This window comes from Anolis sagrei, chromosome 6 (assembly GCF_037176765.1).
Source record: "Anolis sagrei isolate rAnoSag1 chromosome 6, rAnoSag1.mat, whole genome shotgun sequence".
Taxonomy (NCBI): Eukaryota; Metazoa; Chordata; class Lepidosauria; order Squamata; family Dactyloidae; genus Anolis; species Anolis sagrei.
The window spans coordinates 5,902,665-5,921,020 of record NC_090026.1 but is presented as its reverse complement, the minus strand read 5'-3'; the positions used below and the strand labels follow the sequence as shown (position 1 = coordinate 5,921,020).

Here is an 18,356-nt window from a genome sequence, read left to right as displayed (position 1 = left end):
GAAATTTGACTGGCACAACCTGGGGATCACAACCAGATACAGTGAAGACATCTGCCTTTGTGCTTTGCTACTCTGCTGCTGAATAAGTGTGGAACTCATATCACCATCACCAAACAGTGGATGTGGCTCTGAATGAGACATGCTGCGTAATCACAGGATGTCTGTGCCCTACACCACTGCAGAAATTATACTATTTAGCTAGTATTGCACCACCTGAAATCCGACGGGAAGTAGCAGCCAGCAATGCAAGGACCAAGGCATTGACATCTCCAGCCCATTCTCTATTTGGACATCAGCCAGCATGCCAATGACTTAAATGGAGAAACAACTTCCTACAACCTACAGAGATACTCGCAGAAAAACCTCAGCAAGCAAGAGTCCAAAAGTGGCAGGCCCAAACCCAGAACCTCGATCAGTGGCTGATATCGGATGAGAAATTCCCTCCTGGGCACACAGAAGACTGGGCAACTTGGAAGGTGCTGAACAGGCTGAGCTCTGGCACCACGAGTGCAGAGCCAACCTTAAGAAATAGGGCTACAAAGTGGAGTCCACAACATGCTAGTGTGAGAAGAGAAAACCACAGACCACACACTACAATGTAGTCTGAGACCTGCCACATGCATAATGACCTTCTTATAGCAACACCAGAGGCACTCCAAGTGGCCAGCTACTGGTCAAAGGACATTTAGTATAACACCAAGTTTTTAAAACTTTGTGTTTTAAAATACATTACAACTGTATGCTCAGTTTGCTTCTGACACAATAAGTAAATAAAATTGGTTGATAATTTGTGGATACTTTGTGGATTCTGGAAGTGGTCGTCCAAAAAAACGCCTTCTCTCAGCCTTCAGGAAGGGGCCTGAGGCTGTTAGGAATAGTGGCAATTGAAATCCAAAATATCTGGAGGGCCCAAGTTTGCCCATGCCTGGTCGAGACAGCTGCATATTCCCTAACCCAGTGTACAAAGGTTGAAAGCCCCTCATATTGAAATCTAGAAAGCGTCCAAGAAGGTGGGCATTCAGGTCCAAACCTATTGCTCTCTACTTTTGGCTTAAAACCCTCCTACTAGATACATCCTTTGTTCATGTCCGGCATTTAGTTTTAAAGTTTTAACTATTATGTCTGGCCTAGCCATAGGTTTTTTAATTCTTCTGTGTTATTGTCCATGTCTGAGTTATACTAATTGTATTGTTTATTTTGCTTATTGCTTGTTGTTTTTACTATTGTTTGTTGATTTATCCATGTGTTGTTGGGCTTGGCCTCATGTAAGCCACTTGGGGAGATGGTGGCAGGGTATAAATAAATTATTATTATTATTATTATTATTATTATTATTATTATTATTGTAATCTCGAGCCCCCAGCAACAGATTCTCCCTCCCCTCCATGCCAATTCTGATGTCATTTCAGCACCTCTGGATTCCTGCGTTTTATTCATTGCTTTTATCTTTCCCTGTGGTTCTAGTGTGCATTTTTAGAATATTTTTTGCTTTCATTCTACTGCTTTTATAGTTTATTGTTTCTGCGTGAGCCTGAATAGTGTGCCTGAAGGGCAAGGAAAACAAAGACAGAAGGGCTTGGGGATGAATGCCATTCTTTTCCAAAAGTACCCTAGCTTGAATAGTGTTTGGTGTGAAGGATGTGGCAAGGTAGACCAAGGCTTTCATCTTCTTTCGAGGGGACGCAGGAGCTGCACGGTTTGCATGCAGAACAACAAGGCCCATCTCTGAAGAACGGGCAATGCCTGAGCTGCTTTAGAGATCTCAGCATAAACAGGCAACTCCACCAAGGACAACTTCTCCTTACCTACGAGAGTCGAGAAGGGGTCACGATTATACTTGCGCCTGACGACGAGGATCTCTGGGAGATGGCGGAAGACAGAGATGCTGGTGATCAGATGGATGCTGATGTCATTGACCATGCTGGCCAGCTGGGCCAGTGTTGGAGAAAACTCCACCTATGAGAGAGGAGCCTGGTAGGTCAGCAGAAAGAGGAATGACCAAAAGAAAGATCCCACAGAGAAAGCCAGACTAAAGTCTCCCTAGAGAGAAGGACTTCAGAAGCTTTTCCCACACACTCCCTTCGCAATTCACTTGAATTTGCTATTCCAAAATGGAAGGTGTAGGTGGCAATACATGGATCTTCCTCCCACAACGTGAAGGCTTACCTGAGGGGTCTGAGGATAGTTGTCCTGCAGAATCACCTTCACCCTGAAGAGCGGGTTGGGGCTTGCCTTGCCATCCCCGTTGATGGCTTTGGAGAGCTCCAAAAGGGACCACTTGACGTTCAGTCGCAGGGCCTCCTCCATCATCTTGTCCATCTTGACTGTGTAATTGAACCAGTGTTGTTGGACCTTTAGGGAGAGGCAATGGGGTACGGCTGCTGTGAGGAAGACCATCACAAAGCTCCACACAGCACGCTTTCCTCAGGCATCAAGTCATTGAGTAGGCCACTGGGAGAACAACTTATTCAGGATATCCCGCAATTCCCCCACACATCCCTTAGCCCAGTGATGCTATGGGCAAATGCTGCCCATACCCAGATTAACTAGAGAATTCCTGGTCTCATGTTCCAGGCAACCTGCTCCTTCCAAAGATTCTCAAAACACCAAAGCTTCTCAAAACAACCACCATGTCAGACTACACAGAGAAGCCATTGAAATCCACAAGCATGTGGACAATTTCAACAGAAAGGAGGAAACCATGAAAATAAACAAAATCTCACTACCAGTATTAAAAAACTCTAAAATTACAACAGCAAAACAACAGAGAGTAAACAATCAGGCACATCTAATCACCTCTCAACAAAAGATTGCCCCAGGCACTACCAGGTCATCAAATGCTAATCAAGGTGGTCAGTTGAAACATTCACACCTCCAGCAGACAAGAGTCCTTTGTCCCACCCTGGTCATTCCACAGATATATAAACCCATTTTCCTAGTTCCAACAGACCTCACTACCTCTGAGGATGCTTGCCATAGATGCAGGCGAAACGTCAGGAGAAAATGCCTCTAGAACATGGCCATATAGCCCGAAAAAACCTACAACAACCCACTTCTCAAAATTGCTACATTCAGTCCACAGAGCTACCCGTCTCAGGTAAGAACTACACATCAGGACTTAGGTTTTCCCCTTTCAATAGGTCCAGTCATGCCCAACTCTTGGGGTGGTGCTCATCTCCATTTCTAAGCCAAAGAGCCAGCGTTGTCCATAGACATCTCCAAGGTCATGTGGCTGACATGACTGCATGGAGCGCTGTTAGACTTATAAAAGTAACTTTTATAAGTTTATACAACAAGGCTGGTGATTCTGAAAGCTGTGGCCCAGAAAAATAACTTCTCCAAGTACTGGGAGATCCCACTCTGAAAGCAGGTCCTCACTTCTGGCCCATCGTTCTTGAAGACTTCGTACGTCTGCCGCATGATAGCGATGCAGTCTTCATGTAGCTCGACCAGCTTATTCTGCACGGAGTCACGGTGGTCCTTCTGGTCCTCCTCAAACTCCAAATCATTGTAGATCCTCTTGCCAGTGATCCGCACCAGCAAAGCTTCACTCATCTGTTGGGCCTTGCGAGCAATGGTCAAGGTGGCTGCCTTGTATTCATTCACAATGGTTTGCACCTGCGAGAAAGCAGAAAGAGAGGCAAAGCAGCTCAGGGAGCAAGAAGGAGCGAGCAAGGAGAGAGGCTCCCAACTGGCAGCAAGAGCTGCAGCACAAAGAGGTTGTAGCAACCAAGACAAGACTCCCTGTTGAAAGAAGGGACAGGTGAGAGGGCAGCCTAGGGAAGAAGCCCCCAGCCATATGGGAACTGGAAGAAAAGAGCAGGGCAAGAGCACATTCCAGCACCACTGTGAACATCGAAGGAATCATTCAGCCAGGGAGAAGAAGGAAATCAATGAGAGGACAGCTTAAGAGATGGGAGGCTTCTCCTGAAGGAGAAGGTGGGCCAGTGATAATGAAAGACTGGGACTGCAGCTCCTTTTGCAAGTTCTGCAGTACGGTTGAAGTCCAGAGGAACTCCCAACTCTAACCTTATTGAGTGGTGACACTTTGGATGACCAAATCCCAACCCAAATGGAACTTTCTCAAATGAAGTCAATGGTGGCCCTTCAAGTGGTTTTGGACTTCAGCTCTTGAGGCCTCTCTCTACTGACTATTTATTTATTTTTATTTATTTGCCATAATTGTATCCCGCCCTTCTCTACCCTGACAGGGTGACTCAAGGCGGCTTACAATGGCACAACGTTGTGCCTCAATACAATCACCTAAACATTTCAAAAATTGCAACATAGTAAACAGAGTTAAAACAGATTTAAAAAGTTACAAACTTAGAAAACACGCCATCTAAGTTCAGGGTCTGAGTCCGTTTCCAGGTCAATTGCACAAGGTTTTGATTAAAAAATACTGCATTGTCTTTGTTTCCGAACACCTACTCACAGAGCCAGGTTTTGACTCTTTTCCTAAAGGCTCAAAGGGAGGGAGCTGCTCTGATGTCGCTAGGGAGGGAGTTCCACAACTGAGGGGCCACCACTGAGATGGCCCTGTCTCTCATCCCCACCAGATGCGCTTGTGAAGCCAGTGCGACTGAAAGCAGGGCCTTCCCAGAAGATCTTAATCTATGTGCTGCTTTGTAGGGGATGATACGTTCAGACAGGTAGCCTGGTGAAGGCTGATGGGAGTTAGATGGCTACTTTTGCACAACCCAACACTAGATTTTTAACATCTAGAGAAACCCAGTGAGCGTCATGCCGCAGGTTCACTGCTGGACAGGTGCAAAGATGGTGAGGGAGGAAGAGGTTGCAATCTCAAGCAAGCAAGAGATGACTGTTTCAAATCCAACTGTGCCATGAGAGGAGGTCCACAAGCTATTCCTAGTGTTCCTCCAACCTTTCAGAGTGCGATGGGGCCAAAAAAGGTGGAGATGGCTGCAGTTTCCATCCTTCCCCGTATGACCAGATCCCAGTGTCCTGCCAAAGAAGGAAGCCTGACCTTGCTAGCATACAATCGGCACTCGGAAATGAAGACCGTGCTCGCCCCTTTGAGGGACCAGTGGAGTTTCTTCAGGCCAGGCTGGATCTTTCTGTCTAGATAGCGGATGCGCTCCCGGAAGAGCCCCCTCTCCTCTGCAGACAGCATGCTGATGATCCTGGGAATGGGAAGAGAAGAACGGGATGGCAAGCTTCCTAAAGCACCAGAGCTTGGAAACGTTACTGTTTGGACCACCATTCCGAGAATCCCTCAGTCTGCAAAGCCATATTAGTTGCAGGATTCTGGGAAAGGAACACAATCGAGCTTTGAAGCTGTGCCTCTGGATGGCGAGCGAAACCAAGCCCAGAAGGTAGGGGCCTCCACTCAGGAGCCTCCCCTGCACGAACCAGGTGGGCCTGATGGGAACAGGCGCTGAAGGCTGCCCATTTCTCTCCTGCAGCACCAGCTTGGTCTCCAATTAAATCCTGAGTGGCAAAAAGCCAGCCTAGAAGAAATGCTTACACTTGTGTCATGATAAAAATACAGCTGCCAAGACAAAGCTCGTTGCAAACAACACTTTCACAGCGGAGAAACGCCTCCATGTCACACTTCAGAAAAGGTTGTGGAGAAAGCAGACAGAGCCCCCTCCCTGCCAAACACACCTTTGGGAAACTCAGCCAGGAAGCCAATCATTCTTTTGGTCTCTGTTCAAACCTGGCAACCAACTGGTTCCCTGTGTAGGAGACCCCTGTGCTGGAGAGGCATGGCTGGAAGAGGGAAGGCCAGTGGCCCAATGGGTACACCACCTCCATGGGAGCAGATAGGCAACATTTTGGCTGACTGGAAGCAGGCCCTGCTGTGAACTGGTTTTGGTCCATAAGCCAGACAGGGAGAAGACCCTTTCCTCTTTCACAGAATCATAGAATCATAGAGTTGGAAGAGACCTCATGGGCCACCCAGTCCAACCCCCTGCCAAGAAGCAGGAATATTGCATTCCTCCTCTCCAAACCATCTTCTCAGTCGCATGAAATGAAGATACGGCGATGTAAGCCAAATCCACACCCAACAATTTCAATTGCTGCTTTTCATGTGGTGAGGAAGGCAATTCCCCCAACCCCACAAAATATGTAATGGATTGGTACTACAATTAGCTAAAACTGATTATTTATTTCCTGCTAGCCAGCGGCTCACAGACCAGCATCAACTCATATGAGTAGCTTTGATTCCAATTGTGGCATTCCAGGTGGCACAATGGGTTAAACCCTTATGCCAGCTGAACTGCTGACCTGAAGGTCAGTGGTTCGAATCCTTGAGATGGAGTGAGCTCCCACCTGTCAGCTCCAGACTTCATCCTGTGGGAGAAGTCTCCCACAGGATGGCAAAAATATCCGGGTGACTCCTGGGCAAAGTCCTTGCAGACAGCCAATTCTCTCACACCAGAAACAATTTTCTCAAGTAGCTTCTGACATGCACGCACACACACAAACCCCTAGTCCAGTGAAAGGAAGAACACTGAAGCATGCAAGAGAACACAGGAAGCGTGTCAAGCAAAATACATCATTTGTTGCCTTTCATGGCCTAAGTAACTTAATTAAGCTGCTCATTGTTGTTGGAGGAGAAAGCAAATTGGCCGTTAGCTGTAGCACGAGGGTAAGGACCCGGTGACCTTACCTGTCGGCACGGGAGTGCAACTTCTATCATCCCTCATTGTTGCCTGTTCTACTAGGGCTGATGGGAGTAGCAGGTCAACAGTGTCTAGACTAGGCACAGGCAAATTTGGGCCTTCCAAGTGTTTTGGACTCCAACTCCCACCATTTCCTAACAGCCTCAGGCCCTTTCCTTTCCCCCCTCAGTCGCTTAAGCGGCTGAGGGGGAAAAGAAAGGGGCCTGAGGCTGTTAGAAATGATGGGAGTTGGAGTCCAAAACACCCAGAGGGCCCAAGTTTGCCCATGCCTGGTCTAGACAGCTGCATATCCCCTAACTCAATGTACAAAGGTTGAAAACCCCTCATATTGAAAGCTAGAAAGCCTCCAAGAAGCTGGGCACGCAGGTCCAAACCTGTTGTAATCTCGAGCCACCAGCAACAGGTTCTCCCTGAGGTTACGCAGGTCCTCTCTCCGTTCATAGACCTCAACCACATAGTGTGGGATCTCAAATAGCACTCTCTCCCAGTAGTGGATTTCCACAAATAATTTCAGCAAGTGCCTGGAGATAGAAACAGAAAGGACAAGTTATAGTAGGGAGTTAGCCTCCCACCTCCTGCCTGGACCCATCTGCTCCGGGGGACAACGGACATATCTCTCACTTGTCAAAATTGATGTCCAGCATGCCAGGCTTCTCGCTACTAAGGATCAGGAGAGGGGTGTCCAGGCGCTTCAGGCAGTCCTTGTCCAAGGTCTGGGTCCATTCCTGGAAGGTCTTCCTCTCAATCTCGTCCAGGGCCTGCACAAGCTGTTGATAGTTCTGGTAGCTTTCTTCTCCAGCCCCAATGTGGGGGATGAAGTGGGCTGTGGAAAGGCTCTGCAAGAGAGGAGAAGATAAAGCTGGGAGGAGGGCTCTTTTCAGAAGAGGCTTGTAGTGAAGAAGAGGGGAGAAGAGCGCTTCTGTCAATGACACTGCAGCCGATTTTTCTCAGCAGCTTATGAAGACAGCCAGGGAGGCATGTCAAGTCAGAGAGAGATAACTTTCTTCATAAGGAACACACAGGTCTGTCTGTTGGTCTAAATCAGGACAGGGAAAATAGCAGACTGAAAAGGAGTAATAACCACCAGCTAGAGTGGGATATTTGCAGATCTATTTTGGTTTTTTGTTTAGTTATGGATGAGTATCTATGTTTTGCATAAATAAACAAAAAACCAAAATAGATCTGCAAATATCCCACTCTAAGTCGTTTTTCATTTTTATTTATTTTTATTTTTATATTATTTTATTTTATTAATATTTTTATTATTTTATTTTATTATTTTTATTCTTATTTATGTATGAGTATCTATGTTTTAAGGAGCCCCCAGTGGCACAGTGGGTTAAAACACTGAGCTTGTTGACCGAAAGGTCACAGGTTTGATTCTGGGGAACGGCGTGAGCTTCCGCTGTCAGCCCTAGCTTCTGCCAACCTAGCAGTTCGAAAACATGCAAATGTGAATAGATCAATAGGTACCACTGCGGCAGGAAGGTAACGGCGCTCCATGCAGTCATGCTGGCCACATGACCTTGGAGGTGTCTATGGACAACGCCGGCTCTTCAGCTTAGAAATTGAGATGAGCACCACACCCCAGAGTCAGACATAACTGGACTTAGCGTCAGGGGACAACCTTTACCTTTTTACTTATCTATGTTTTATTTTTGCCTTTCCGTTACTATTAATAGTTGCTCAGTTGTAACTTTGTAGTAGCAGATAGTATGTTGCAGAGTAGTGTTTCGTTTTTTTGGATGAACATAAAACATAGATAAAAACACAAAAATTTGAAAAACTTGCACCAAACACCGATACAAAATTGACATTTAGTAGCAACAGAATGTAAATTAAAACTCATGACTGAAAGTTGACTGGGTTGGCCTTCTGCCAGAAGAGATGGTCTTCAATTGCATTTTAAATCCCAACACCTCGTTTAGCTGTTGGATCCCTTCCTTTGGCAGGTCGTTCCACAGTGGTGGAGCAGCTGGTGAAAAGATCCTCTGGGTGATTGTCACCAGTTGGGTTCTGTCTGGTTGGCATAACTGTAAAGGCCAGAGGATCTCAGTGTCTAAAGGGGCCATAGATTGGTTGGGAGAAGGCTATCATGTAGGAAACCTGTACCTAAACCATGTAGGGCTTAAAGGGTTAAAACCAACACTTTGTACTTTGCTTAGAACTAATTGGCAGCCAGTCAAATGACTTTAACATAGGTGTAATATGCTCATTCCTCGATGTTCCTCTGGCTGCCATGTCTTGAACGAATTTGAGTTTCTAACTTGGTACAGAAATAACCCAATGTACAATGCTTTGCAGGGGTCCATCCTTGAGGTTACTACCATCATTAGGACCCCAAATTCTAGGTGATCCATTGGTGGATCAGCCAAAGCTGGTAGCAAGCCCTCTTAACTGCGGCATCGATTTGGGCTGACCTTTGGGGAGATGAATCCAGGAGCCCTTTTCCCAAGCTGTGAACACAGTCTTTCAGGGAAAGTGTAATCCCGTCCAAAATAGGTTGACACATCTCCATCCCTAGGCTGGGACTCTTGATGGGAAGAACCTCTGTCTTGTCTAGATTCAGTTTCAATTTATTTTTCTCAACTAGCTCATTCCCTCTTCCAGGCATTCATTCAGAGGAGACAAGCTATCCTTAGCTAAGGCTGTTTTTGAAGGCATGAGGTGGACACCATAGCAGTGCCTCTCCAATATCTTTCCCATCATCTGGAATAACCAACAGACTCTCCTCCAGAGCCATGATTCCTCCTGCCCAGCTCAAACAGAGACCTCAGCTATGGTGCATTAATAGACTATAGTTCCCTTTCCATGATATGCTGAAGTCCTGGTCTTTGTGGATTGGGAGAATCTAGGACTTGCCCTCATAGAAATAACATTTTCAAGGCTATTTAATGCTAATCAAGGTGATCAATTGCAACATTCACACTTGCCTCAAACAGACAAGAGTTCTTTCTCCCACCCAGGACATCATTCCACAGATATATAAACCCCATTTTCCTAGTTTCCAATAGACCTCACAACCTCTGAGGATGCCTGCCATAGATGTGGGCGAAATGTCAGGAAAGAATGCTTCTGGAACATGGCCAAACAGTCCAGAAAACTCACAACAACCCAACATTTTCAGTGCCTGGCTGAAATAATCCAATGGACAGATACACATTCTCCTCTTTCCTTGTGATTTTCATGATATAAACAGAAGGTGGCTGACCAACCTTCCTACCATGGATCAAAGTAACATCACAGTTCTTGTGTGTGAAAGCGTTGGTTCTGGCAATTTTGCGGTCACATGTAAATGTGTAGGATTGGGGAGGCTGTTACAATAGCTCTTACACCAATATACACTGTTCTTGTTCTCCTGTGAGACAGGTCTTCACGTGTGGAAATGAAAGGGAAGCAGGTGGCACTAGCAAATGGTAGCTGATGGGGAGCTCACCTATTTATCTTGGATCCTCGCATCCCCCCGTCTCCATCCCCTGCTTCTTCAGCTCACTAGAACATTAGTTCACTGCTTGGTCAACAGTGGGCACGAAGGAAATGGGAAAAATAAAATCCTGGCTGCCCATTAGGCTCTTTTCAGTGGGTGTAATAAAGAAAACAACATATGCCATCTAGAAAAATCAGGCCAATTACTTGTGCCAAAATAATATTTATATGTATTTAAAAGACTTCTTTCCATTAGCAGAACTGAGTCAGCCATGACAGGTTTGCCCAGCATGAACTCCCAGTATATGCTGGCTGGGCTCCAGTACACAGGAGTGTCAGTACTGGTGGCCTTTAGAGGACTGCTAGAGGGTCAATAACCAATGAAGACAGAGGCAAACCCATCTCTCCTCTTAATCCATAAACATATTCTTGTTCCTTCCACAAATACTTCTTCCATCTTGATATTTCTTTTGGGGGGGGGGGGGACCTATTTCCGACCTCTTCGTTCGGCAGCCAGTTGGGTGAGGTTCCCATATCGTATCTCAATCTCACACCCAACAGCTCCAACAATCTTCAGATTCTGCCTCCTACAAATCTGCCTGGAAGAGGAAGTTCGTGCCTAGACAACCAAGCACTTAGAAGTATGAAGTACACCAACATACATTTTCCTGACCAAAAGTGGCTTTCCGACACTCAGGAAATCCAAGAATAACACATAGATGTGAATGTTGGGCAGTATGCATATATCTGGACGTTTTTGAGGAAATTATTCTGCACAGAATTATGCTCTTGACACAACAATTGTGAGGTTTTGTGAGAAGAACCCTGGTTGTTGTTTTTTTTGTACAAAATCCCCAGTTTCCAGAGAACTAAATTATGAAGGTTGTCTAAATACAAGACTGCTATATTTGCACAGTCCCATCACTACCAATAGCATGTTACGTGGGGGCACATGACAGAGAATTCGTGATGGCTACACCCAGCTTATGAAACTCGAGTGTAATTCACCTCTTTGCTTTTCTTCTGTTTGAGAAAGGTCTTGTTATTTGGACAGCCAATAACCGTCTACTGCAGAAAGCCCTTTTAGCAGAGGACATTATACTTCCGCTCCCATCTTATGCTTTTTTTAATACTTTTAAATTGTTTTAATTCACTGTTTTATTTTAATATGACAAGTTAATAGTTTTTGAATTGTTCTTCAGCATTGCCACTAAAGGGTTTGTAGCAGTATTTTGTTTTAATTCATGTTGTAAACCGATCAGGGTTTTTGCACTGGGAGATGTGTGGGGCATTAAACAAGCAAATTAAGCAGTTCACCCAGGCTATAGTCTCAATAAATGCTGTACATTTGGTTGCTGATTATTTAATGGCCATTTACTGGCTATTGAAGCACACAACTCTCTTGCTGCAACAGCTCCACTGGCTACAACTCTGTTTGTGAGCACAAGAAAAAGTGCTGGTTGTGACCGGTGAAGCCCCACATAGTTCAGGCCCAGACGATCCGAAGGAGGATACAACCCGCCTGTTATGCCAGCTCAACTGGCTGCCCACCTGCTACTGAGCACAATTCAAAGTGCTAGCTTTAGCCTATAAAGCCCTAAACCAGTATTTCACAACCTGGGGGTATCAGAAGGGTTGCCAAAGACCATTAGAAATCATGTGGAAAGTTTGGCCCCCTTCTATCGTTGGTGGGGCTCAGAATGCCCTTTGATTGTTGCTCAATTATAAATCCCAGCAAGTTGTTTTTGTTGTTGTTCATTCGTTCAGTCGTTTCAGACTCTTCGTGACCTCATGGACCAGTCCATGCCAGAGCTCCCTGTCGGCCGTCACCACCCCCAGCTCCTTCAAGGTCAATCCAATCACTTCAAGGATACCATCCATCCATCTTGCCCTTGGTCGGCCCCTCTTCCTTTTTCCTTCCATTTTCCCCAGCATCACTATCTTCTCTAAGCTTTCCTTTCTTCTCATGATGTGGCCAAAGGACTTCATCTTGGCCTCTACTATCCTTCTCTCCAATGAGCAGTCAGGCTTTATTTCTTGAAGTATGGACTGGTTGGATCTTCTCGCAGTCCAAGGCACTCCCAGAACTTTCCTCCAACACCATAGTTCCAAAGCATCTATCTTCCTTTGCTCAGCCTTCCCAGCAAGTACAACTCCCAAATGTCAAGTCTATTTTCCCCAAATGCAAACATGTTCACATTTGGGTATATTGAGTATTCCTGCCAAGTTTGGTCCAGATCCATCACTGTTTGAGTCCACAGTGCTCTCTGGATGTAGATGAACCACAACTCCTAAACTCAAGGTCAATGCCCACCAAACCCTTCAAGTATTTTCTGTTTATCATGGGAGTTCTGTGTGCCTCCTCCTATGTAATGATCACCACTATCATCATCATCTTCTTCTTCCTCCTCCTCCTCCTCATCATCATCATATGAAATGATCACCACTATCATCTTCTTCTTCATTGTCATATGAAATGATCACCACTATCATTTCTCCTCCTCCTCCTCCTCCTCCTCCTCCTCTTCCTCCTCCTCCTCCTCCTCCTCCTCCTCCTTCTTGATATGACATTCAATCATCAATACATAAAATGCAAAAACTAAGATGTACTGGCACAGATCCAAGGACCCAGCATGGAGTTTTTTGTTTCATTCCTTGCCTTCCTGTTCTCAAGCCAATGCCATTTCCCTCAGTCGGGGCATGGACTTCTTTGGTACCAAAATACAGGCGTGGGGAAGACATTGCCTTCTTCTCTCCAACATTGCAATGTTGTCCTAATCTTGCTATTGGAGGAACGCCAGTTCTCCTGTAACAAAGGTAGGCCATTCTCTGACCCAAAGCTTTCTGCCAAAACTTGGCATACCTGGAAATACTCAATAGCTATTTTGCTTCATGTTTTTTCCCCAAAAGAGAAAATTGTGTGCTTCCATGCTGGCCTTGGCAAGGATCTAGATTGCCAATCAAGACTGATAGGGAGCTATTCAGCAACCACCTCAGTATTTGAAATGATTTCAGATTTGCAAGACCAGAAGAACCGCATTTCTGTATACTCAAAGAACTTGCTGCTGTACTCCCTGAGCTTCTCATCATGGCTTTTGAGAAACCCTGGAGGGCAAACATCATCCCTCCCTTTAAAAAAATAGACATTCCAGGAAACCTGAGACCTATCAGCCTGACCTCAATACCAGGAACAGATGATACAGGAGCCTGTTTGCTAGTTCCGTAAGGACGATGCCTTGATCTGTGGGAGTCAGTACGGGTTTGTCAAGAACGGATCCTGTCAAAGAAAATCTTATATTTTACTAGCCGTCCCCTGCCACGCATTGCTGTGGCCCAGTCTAGTGATCTGGAAAATAAAGTAATGGTTTCTAATATGTGTAATTTCTCTATGCTTGTGGGTAAACAGTATTTCTTGCTGTTTCTTTGTCAGTGTTGATGTGGAGAGTGTCTGGTTTGCCTACTCTGGAATATGGAACATATTATTGTCCTTCTTTAGGGGTCCCTTTCAAATCTATGCTATTATATCTGTGTGTGTGTGAATCATATATATCTATCTATGGCTGGATGGCTCTTTGTCAGGAGGGCTTTGATTACGTTTTCTTGCCCTGGTGAAGTGAGTTGGACTGGATGGCCTTAAGTATTTTCTGTTGGTCATGGGGGTTCTGTGTGGGAAATTTGCCCCAATTCTGTCGTTTGTGGGGTTCAGAATGCTCTTTGATTGCAGGTGAACTATAAATCCCAGTAACTACAACTCCCAAATGTCAAGGTCTATTTCCCCCAAGCTTCATCTGTGTTCATATTTGGGCATATGGAATATTCGTGCCAAGTTTGGTCCAGATCCATCATTGTTTGAGTCCACAGTGATCTCTGGATGTAGGTGAACTACAACTCCCAAACTCAAGGTCAATGCCCACTAAACCCTTCTAGTCTTTTCTGTTGGTTATGGAAGTCCTATGTGTCACCTTTGGTTCAATTCCATCATTGGTGGAGTTCAGAATGCTCTTTGATTTTAGGTGAACTATAAATCCCAAGAACTACAACTCCCAAATGGCAAAATCAAAAAAATTGAGTGAAGGATGTACATTGGGTTGTTAAGTGTATGCCGTCCAAATTTGGTGTCAATTGGCCCACTGGTTTTTGAGTTCTGTTCATTCCACAAACGAACATTACATTTTTATTTATATAGATTTCAATCAGGTTGCCTGTTTAGGAGATGTTATTTATCTGGATTTCAACAAAGTATTTGACAAGGTCCCACACAATATTTTGATTAACAAAGTGAAAAATGCTCTTTGATTGTAGGTGAACTATAAATCCCAGCAACTACAACTCCCATATGACAAAATCAATTTTTTTTTAGTGAAGGACGTACATTGGGTTGTTAGGTGTCTTGTGTCCAAATTTGGTGTCAATTTGTCCAGTGGTTTTTGAGTTCTGTTAATCCCACAAACGAACATTACATTTTTATTTATATAGATTTCAATCAGGTTGCTTGTTTAGGAGATGTTATTTATCTGGATTTCAACAAAGTATTTGACAAGGTCCCACACAATATTTTGATTAACAAAGTGAATAAATGTGGAATAGACGGGAACACAGTCAGACAGATCATAGAATCATAGAGCAAGAGGAGACCGCAAGGCCATCCAATCCAACATTAACCCATAACTGTTTGGGAAACTGAGCTCAGTGATTATCAATAGCTGCACTTCAAATTGGAAGGTCTCGAGTGGAGCGCTTCAGCCCATTCAGGTATGCCAGTGGAGCTATCTATCCTGCTGGCTTGAAAATAGACCTTGGCTCTGGACTACAGTTCCGAGAGTCTCCTAGAAGAGGGTGGCCAGAAAAGTCCTAATCCTGAAATGCTGCTTTTCCAAATGCTGGCTCTTTTTGATCCTCCCAACAGCTCCTCAATGCCATTTTCTCCTCTTGGGTCCTACACTCCCTCATGTACTTGCTGCCTGCTGTTTCAACTTATAGTAGTTGGGAAGCCAAGCAGTCCTAGTGGGAAATCTTGAACTTTCTCAACCTGGAGGTCGGGACCCCTGGGGGGTCACGAGGGAGGTGTCAGAGGGGTCACCAAACACCATCAGAAAACACAGTATTTTCTGTTGGTCATGGGGATTCTGTGTGGGAAGTTTGACCTAATTCTATTGTTGGGGTTCCAAATGCTCTTTGGTTGTAGGTGAACTATAAATCCCAGCAACTACAACTCCCAAATACCAAGGTCTGTTTTCCCCAAACTCCACCAGTGTTCACATTTGGACATATTGAGTGATAGTGCCAAATTTGATCCAGATCCATCATTGTGCTTCTTGGCAGGGAGTTGGACTGGATGGCCCATGAGGTCTCTTCCAACTCAATGATTCTATGCTTCTATGATTCTATGATTGTTTGAGTTACAGTACTCTCTGGATGTAGGTGAGCTACAACTCCCAAACCCAAGGTCAATGCCCACCAAATCCTTCTAGTATTTTCTATTGGTCATGGGAGTTCTGTGTGCTAAGACTGGTTCAATTCCATCACTGGTGGAGTCTAGAAAGCTCTTTGATTGTAGGTGAACTATAAATCCCAGCAACAACAACTCTCAAATGACAAAATCAATCCCCTTCCAACCCCACCAGTATTCATATTTGGGCATATTGGGTATTTGTGTCAAATTTGGCGCAGTGAATGAAAATACATCCTGCATATCGGGTAGTTACATGACGATTCATAACAGTAGCAAAATTACAGTTATGAAATAGCAACGAAAATAATGTTATGGTTGGAAGGTCACCACAACACGAGGAACTGTATTAAAGGGTCGCAGCATTAGGACAGTTGAGAATCACTTCCCTAAATGGTTCCAAACCAAGTTACTTGTCTCCCCCTATGAACCATCTTGGAGGTTAAGTTTGTCCAGGGACGCCCTGCTCTCGGTCTCACCTCTTTCTCAGGGGAGGTGGGGATGAGAGACAGGGCCTTCTCTGTGGTGGCACTCTCTCCCAAACAAAATTAGATCAGCACCCTTCCTCTTGGTCTTCAGAAAGAAAGCAAAGACATGGATGTGGGACCAAGCCTTTGGGCAGTAAGCAGTGCAAGAAACGAGGTCGAGAAACACTGTTCTGGGACATTGGATCTGCAGAGCCTTGACTACCCATCCCACCGTCTCTATTCTGGGGCTGCAGAGGCAGAGAGAACATGAAAGCCCACCATGCATCTACTCTGCCTGCCAAGGGCCATGTTGAGGGACTGGCAGAGCTCACTGCGACGCGACCAACATCGAAAGCAGGGCGCAGGAGCATCACCGGAGGCCAGGAATTTGCCAACTGCTAATAGCAACATAATAATGAAGGCTCCTGGCAGTGGTGAAGCGGGACCTGGGCAGCAGGGAGTCAGAGGGAGCCCCTCCGTAGGCTGTGCTTGCTTTACATCCGAACGAACAAACGTGTGGGCTTTGCAATTTCAGTCTTCAGACAAGGACCGAAAGAAGGGCGGGGAAGGCTGATTGATGCTGGAAATGCCGTTTTTTGTTTCTACCCAACGTATAATTAAACTTGTCAAAAGGAACTCAGCAATAGAGGATGCTATTGAGGTAAATAGCAGAGAAAGAGACAAAAAAATTGATGAGGTTGCTGGATGCATAAAAAACAGCAATTGCAACTCCAGCAAGAGACGGCTGATTTCACTGACCAACAAACTGGGCCTCCAAGTCACAGAAGAAACGGGGAGAATTATACCTCCTCCAGCCCCATAAGGAACACAAAACTGATGTGAAGGAAAGGTGTGTTATTCCAGAAGACAGGTCCCTCTAAATCACTGGGCATTTTTTTTAAATTGAGGAGATGGGACTCAAATGGCTTTCATGCAGCCCCCAGGGCCTTTTGTCTAGACCACAGACCTTTCCCTTCACAAAGGTGAGAGAATTTTGAATGAAAATATATATATAAGTAACCACCCAAGAAATTACCAGGAGCAAAAATCCTCCTGTAAGACAAGATGCTGCATTCCCATGCTTTGTTTTGGGGATGGGGAAATCTTATGGACCAGTCATGGGCAATCTTGCGCCCTGCAGGTGTTTTGGACTTCAACTCTCACAATTCCTAACAGCCTCAGGCCCTTTCCTTTCCCCCCTCAGTCACTTAACTCTATCTTGTGTTTGTGTATTTTTTTTGGAGGGGGTGGGGGCATCGCTGAGGTTGAAATACTCTTCTGAATGACAGAAGAGAACTCCAATCCCAGGGCACTATGTCACTGCAATAGTTGCCTTCAATGGGCATTGCACTGCCGGTGGAAAGCTTGCTTTATTCAATAACAGGATGATATCATCCATAGAGACCTCAAGAAGATCCAAGTGGATCTTGGCAGAGGAAGCTCTCAGCCGGTGTCTGGTTGTAGGGAGAGAGCCAGACACAGCTTTCTCTCTGGTCTTTGATCAAGCTCACTTTCCACCAGCCACTGAATGGCCATATGGACAGACTATCAAAGAGACACAGTGAATCCTGGGGCTGGGAGGGGAAATTACAGCACACGTCAAATGTTTTGCATCTGAAAGTTTTAAGCTATGTGCAATCACGTAGGATCTTCGCTGATCTGTGTTGCATGGCTCCATGAGCTAAACTGAAGTTGGACTCAATGGAAGGAATCAGGCCAAATGGGCACCAGACAGTGACAGAGCTGTGAAGAGTCCACTATTGTCAGAAATATGAAAAATCAACTAGATATTTTTAATTACAAAAAAGTCAAAGGGTTAAATGGATGCAATGACTTAGCAAAAGCTGCAGTTCTATATAAGCAGGTGTGCCTGCAGCTTAGTAGGCCTCTATGTTAGTTTGCCTCAGTGGGAGAAAGGCCTCAGTCTGTGAGAATAAAAACTGTAATAACTGTTTTTAATTGTTTTAACTATGACTTTATTATGTGTAACTGTATAGGCATCAAATGGTGCATTGTTCTGTAAGCCGCCCTGAGTCCCCCCTCGGGGGTTGAGAAGGGCGGGGTAAAAGTAACGGAAATAAATAAATAAATAAATAAATAGGCCTTAGTCTGTGAGAAGCTTTGATGAGAGAAGCCCCAAGTTGAAGGCCTCATGTGTAAAGCTGTGTAAAAAGCTAATGTGTGAAGTTCCTAAGTTTGATATGAGACGAGGCTCCGTGAGAGCAGAGCTATTTATCTGCACAAAAAAGAAGCCCAGCGTGGAAACAAAGAAGGAAGTATAAAGGACTTTATATGTGTTATGGAAACCTTGTTGTTGCAACTAGTGCAACCATATTATTTTATTACAAAAAAAGCCTCTTATGG

At 45.0% G+C, this 18,356-nt stretch overlaps 1 protein-coding gene across 1 annotated transcript in view; it reads right to left on the bottom strand.

The window, feature by feature from the left end:
• The window catches only part of DNAH2 (dynein axonemal heavy chain 2), a 202,285-nt gene that overhangs the window by 136,217 nt on the left and 47,712 nt on the right, over window positions 1-18,356 (bottom strand). Inside the window, exons 13-18 of the mRNA XM_060779843.2 lie at window positions 7,272-7,486; window positions 7,025-7,171; window positions 4,988-5,144; window positions 3,379-3,618; window positions 2,167-2,352; window positions 1,806-1,956 (exon numbers count right to left, since the gene is read on the bottom strand). Of these exons, the coding sequence (XP_060635826.2) occupies window positions 1,806-1,956; window positions 2,167-2,352; window positions 3,379-3,618; window positions 4,988-5,144; window positions 7,025-7,171; window positions 7,272-7,486 (1,096 nt within the window). The remainder of the gene's footprint in view (window positions 1-1,805; window positions 1,957-2,166; window positions 2,353-3,378; window positions 3,619-4,987; window positions 5,145-7,024; window positions 7,172-7,271; window positions 7,487-18,356) is intronic.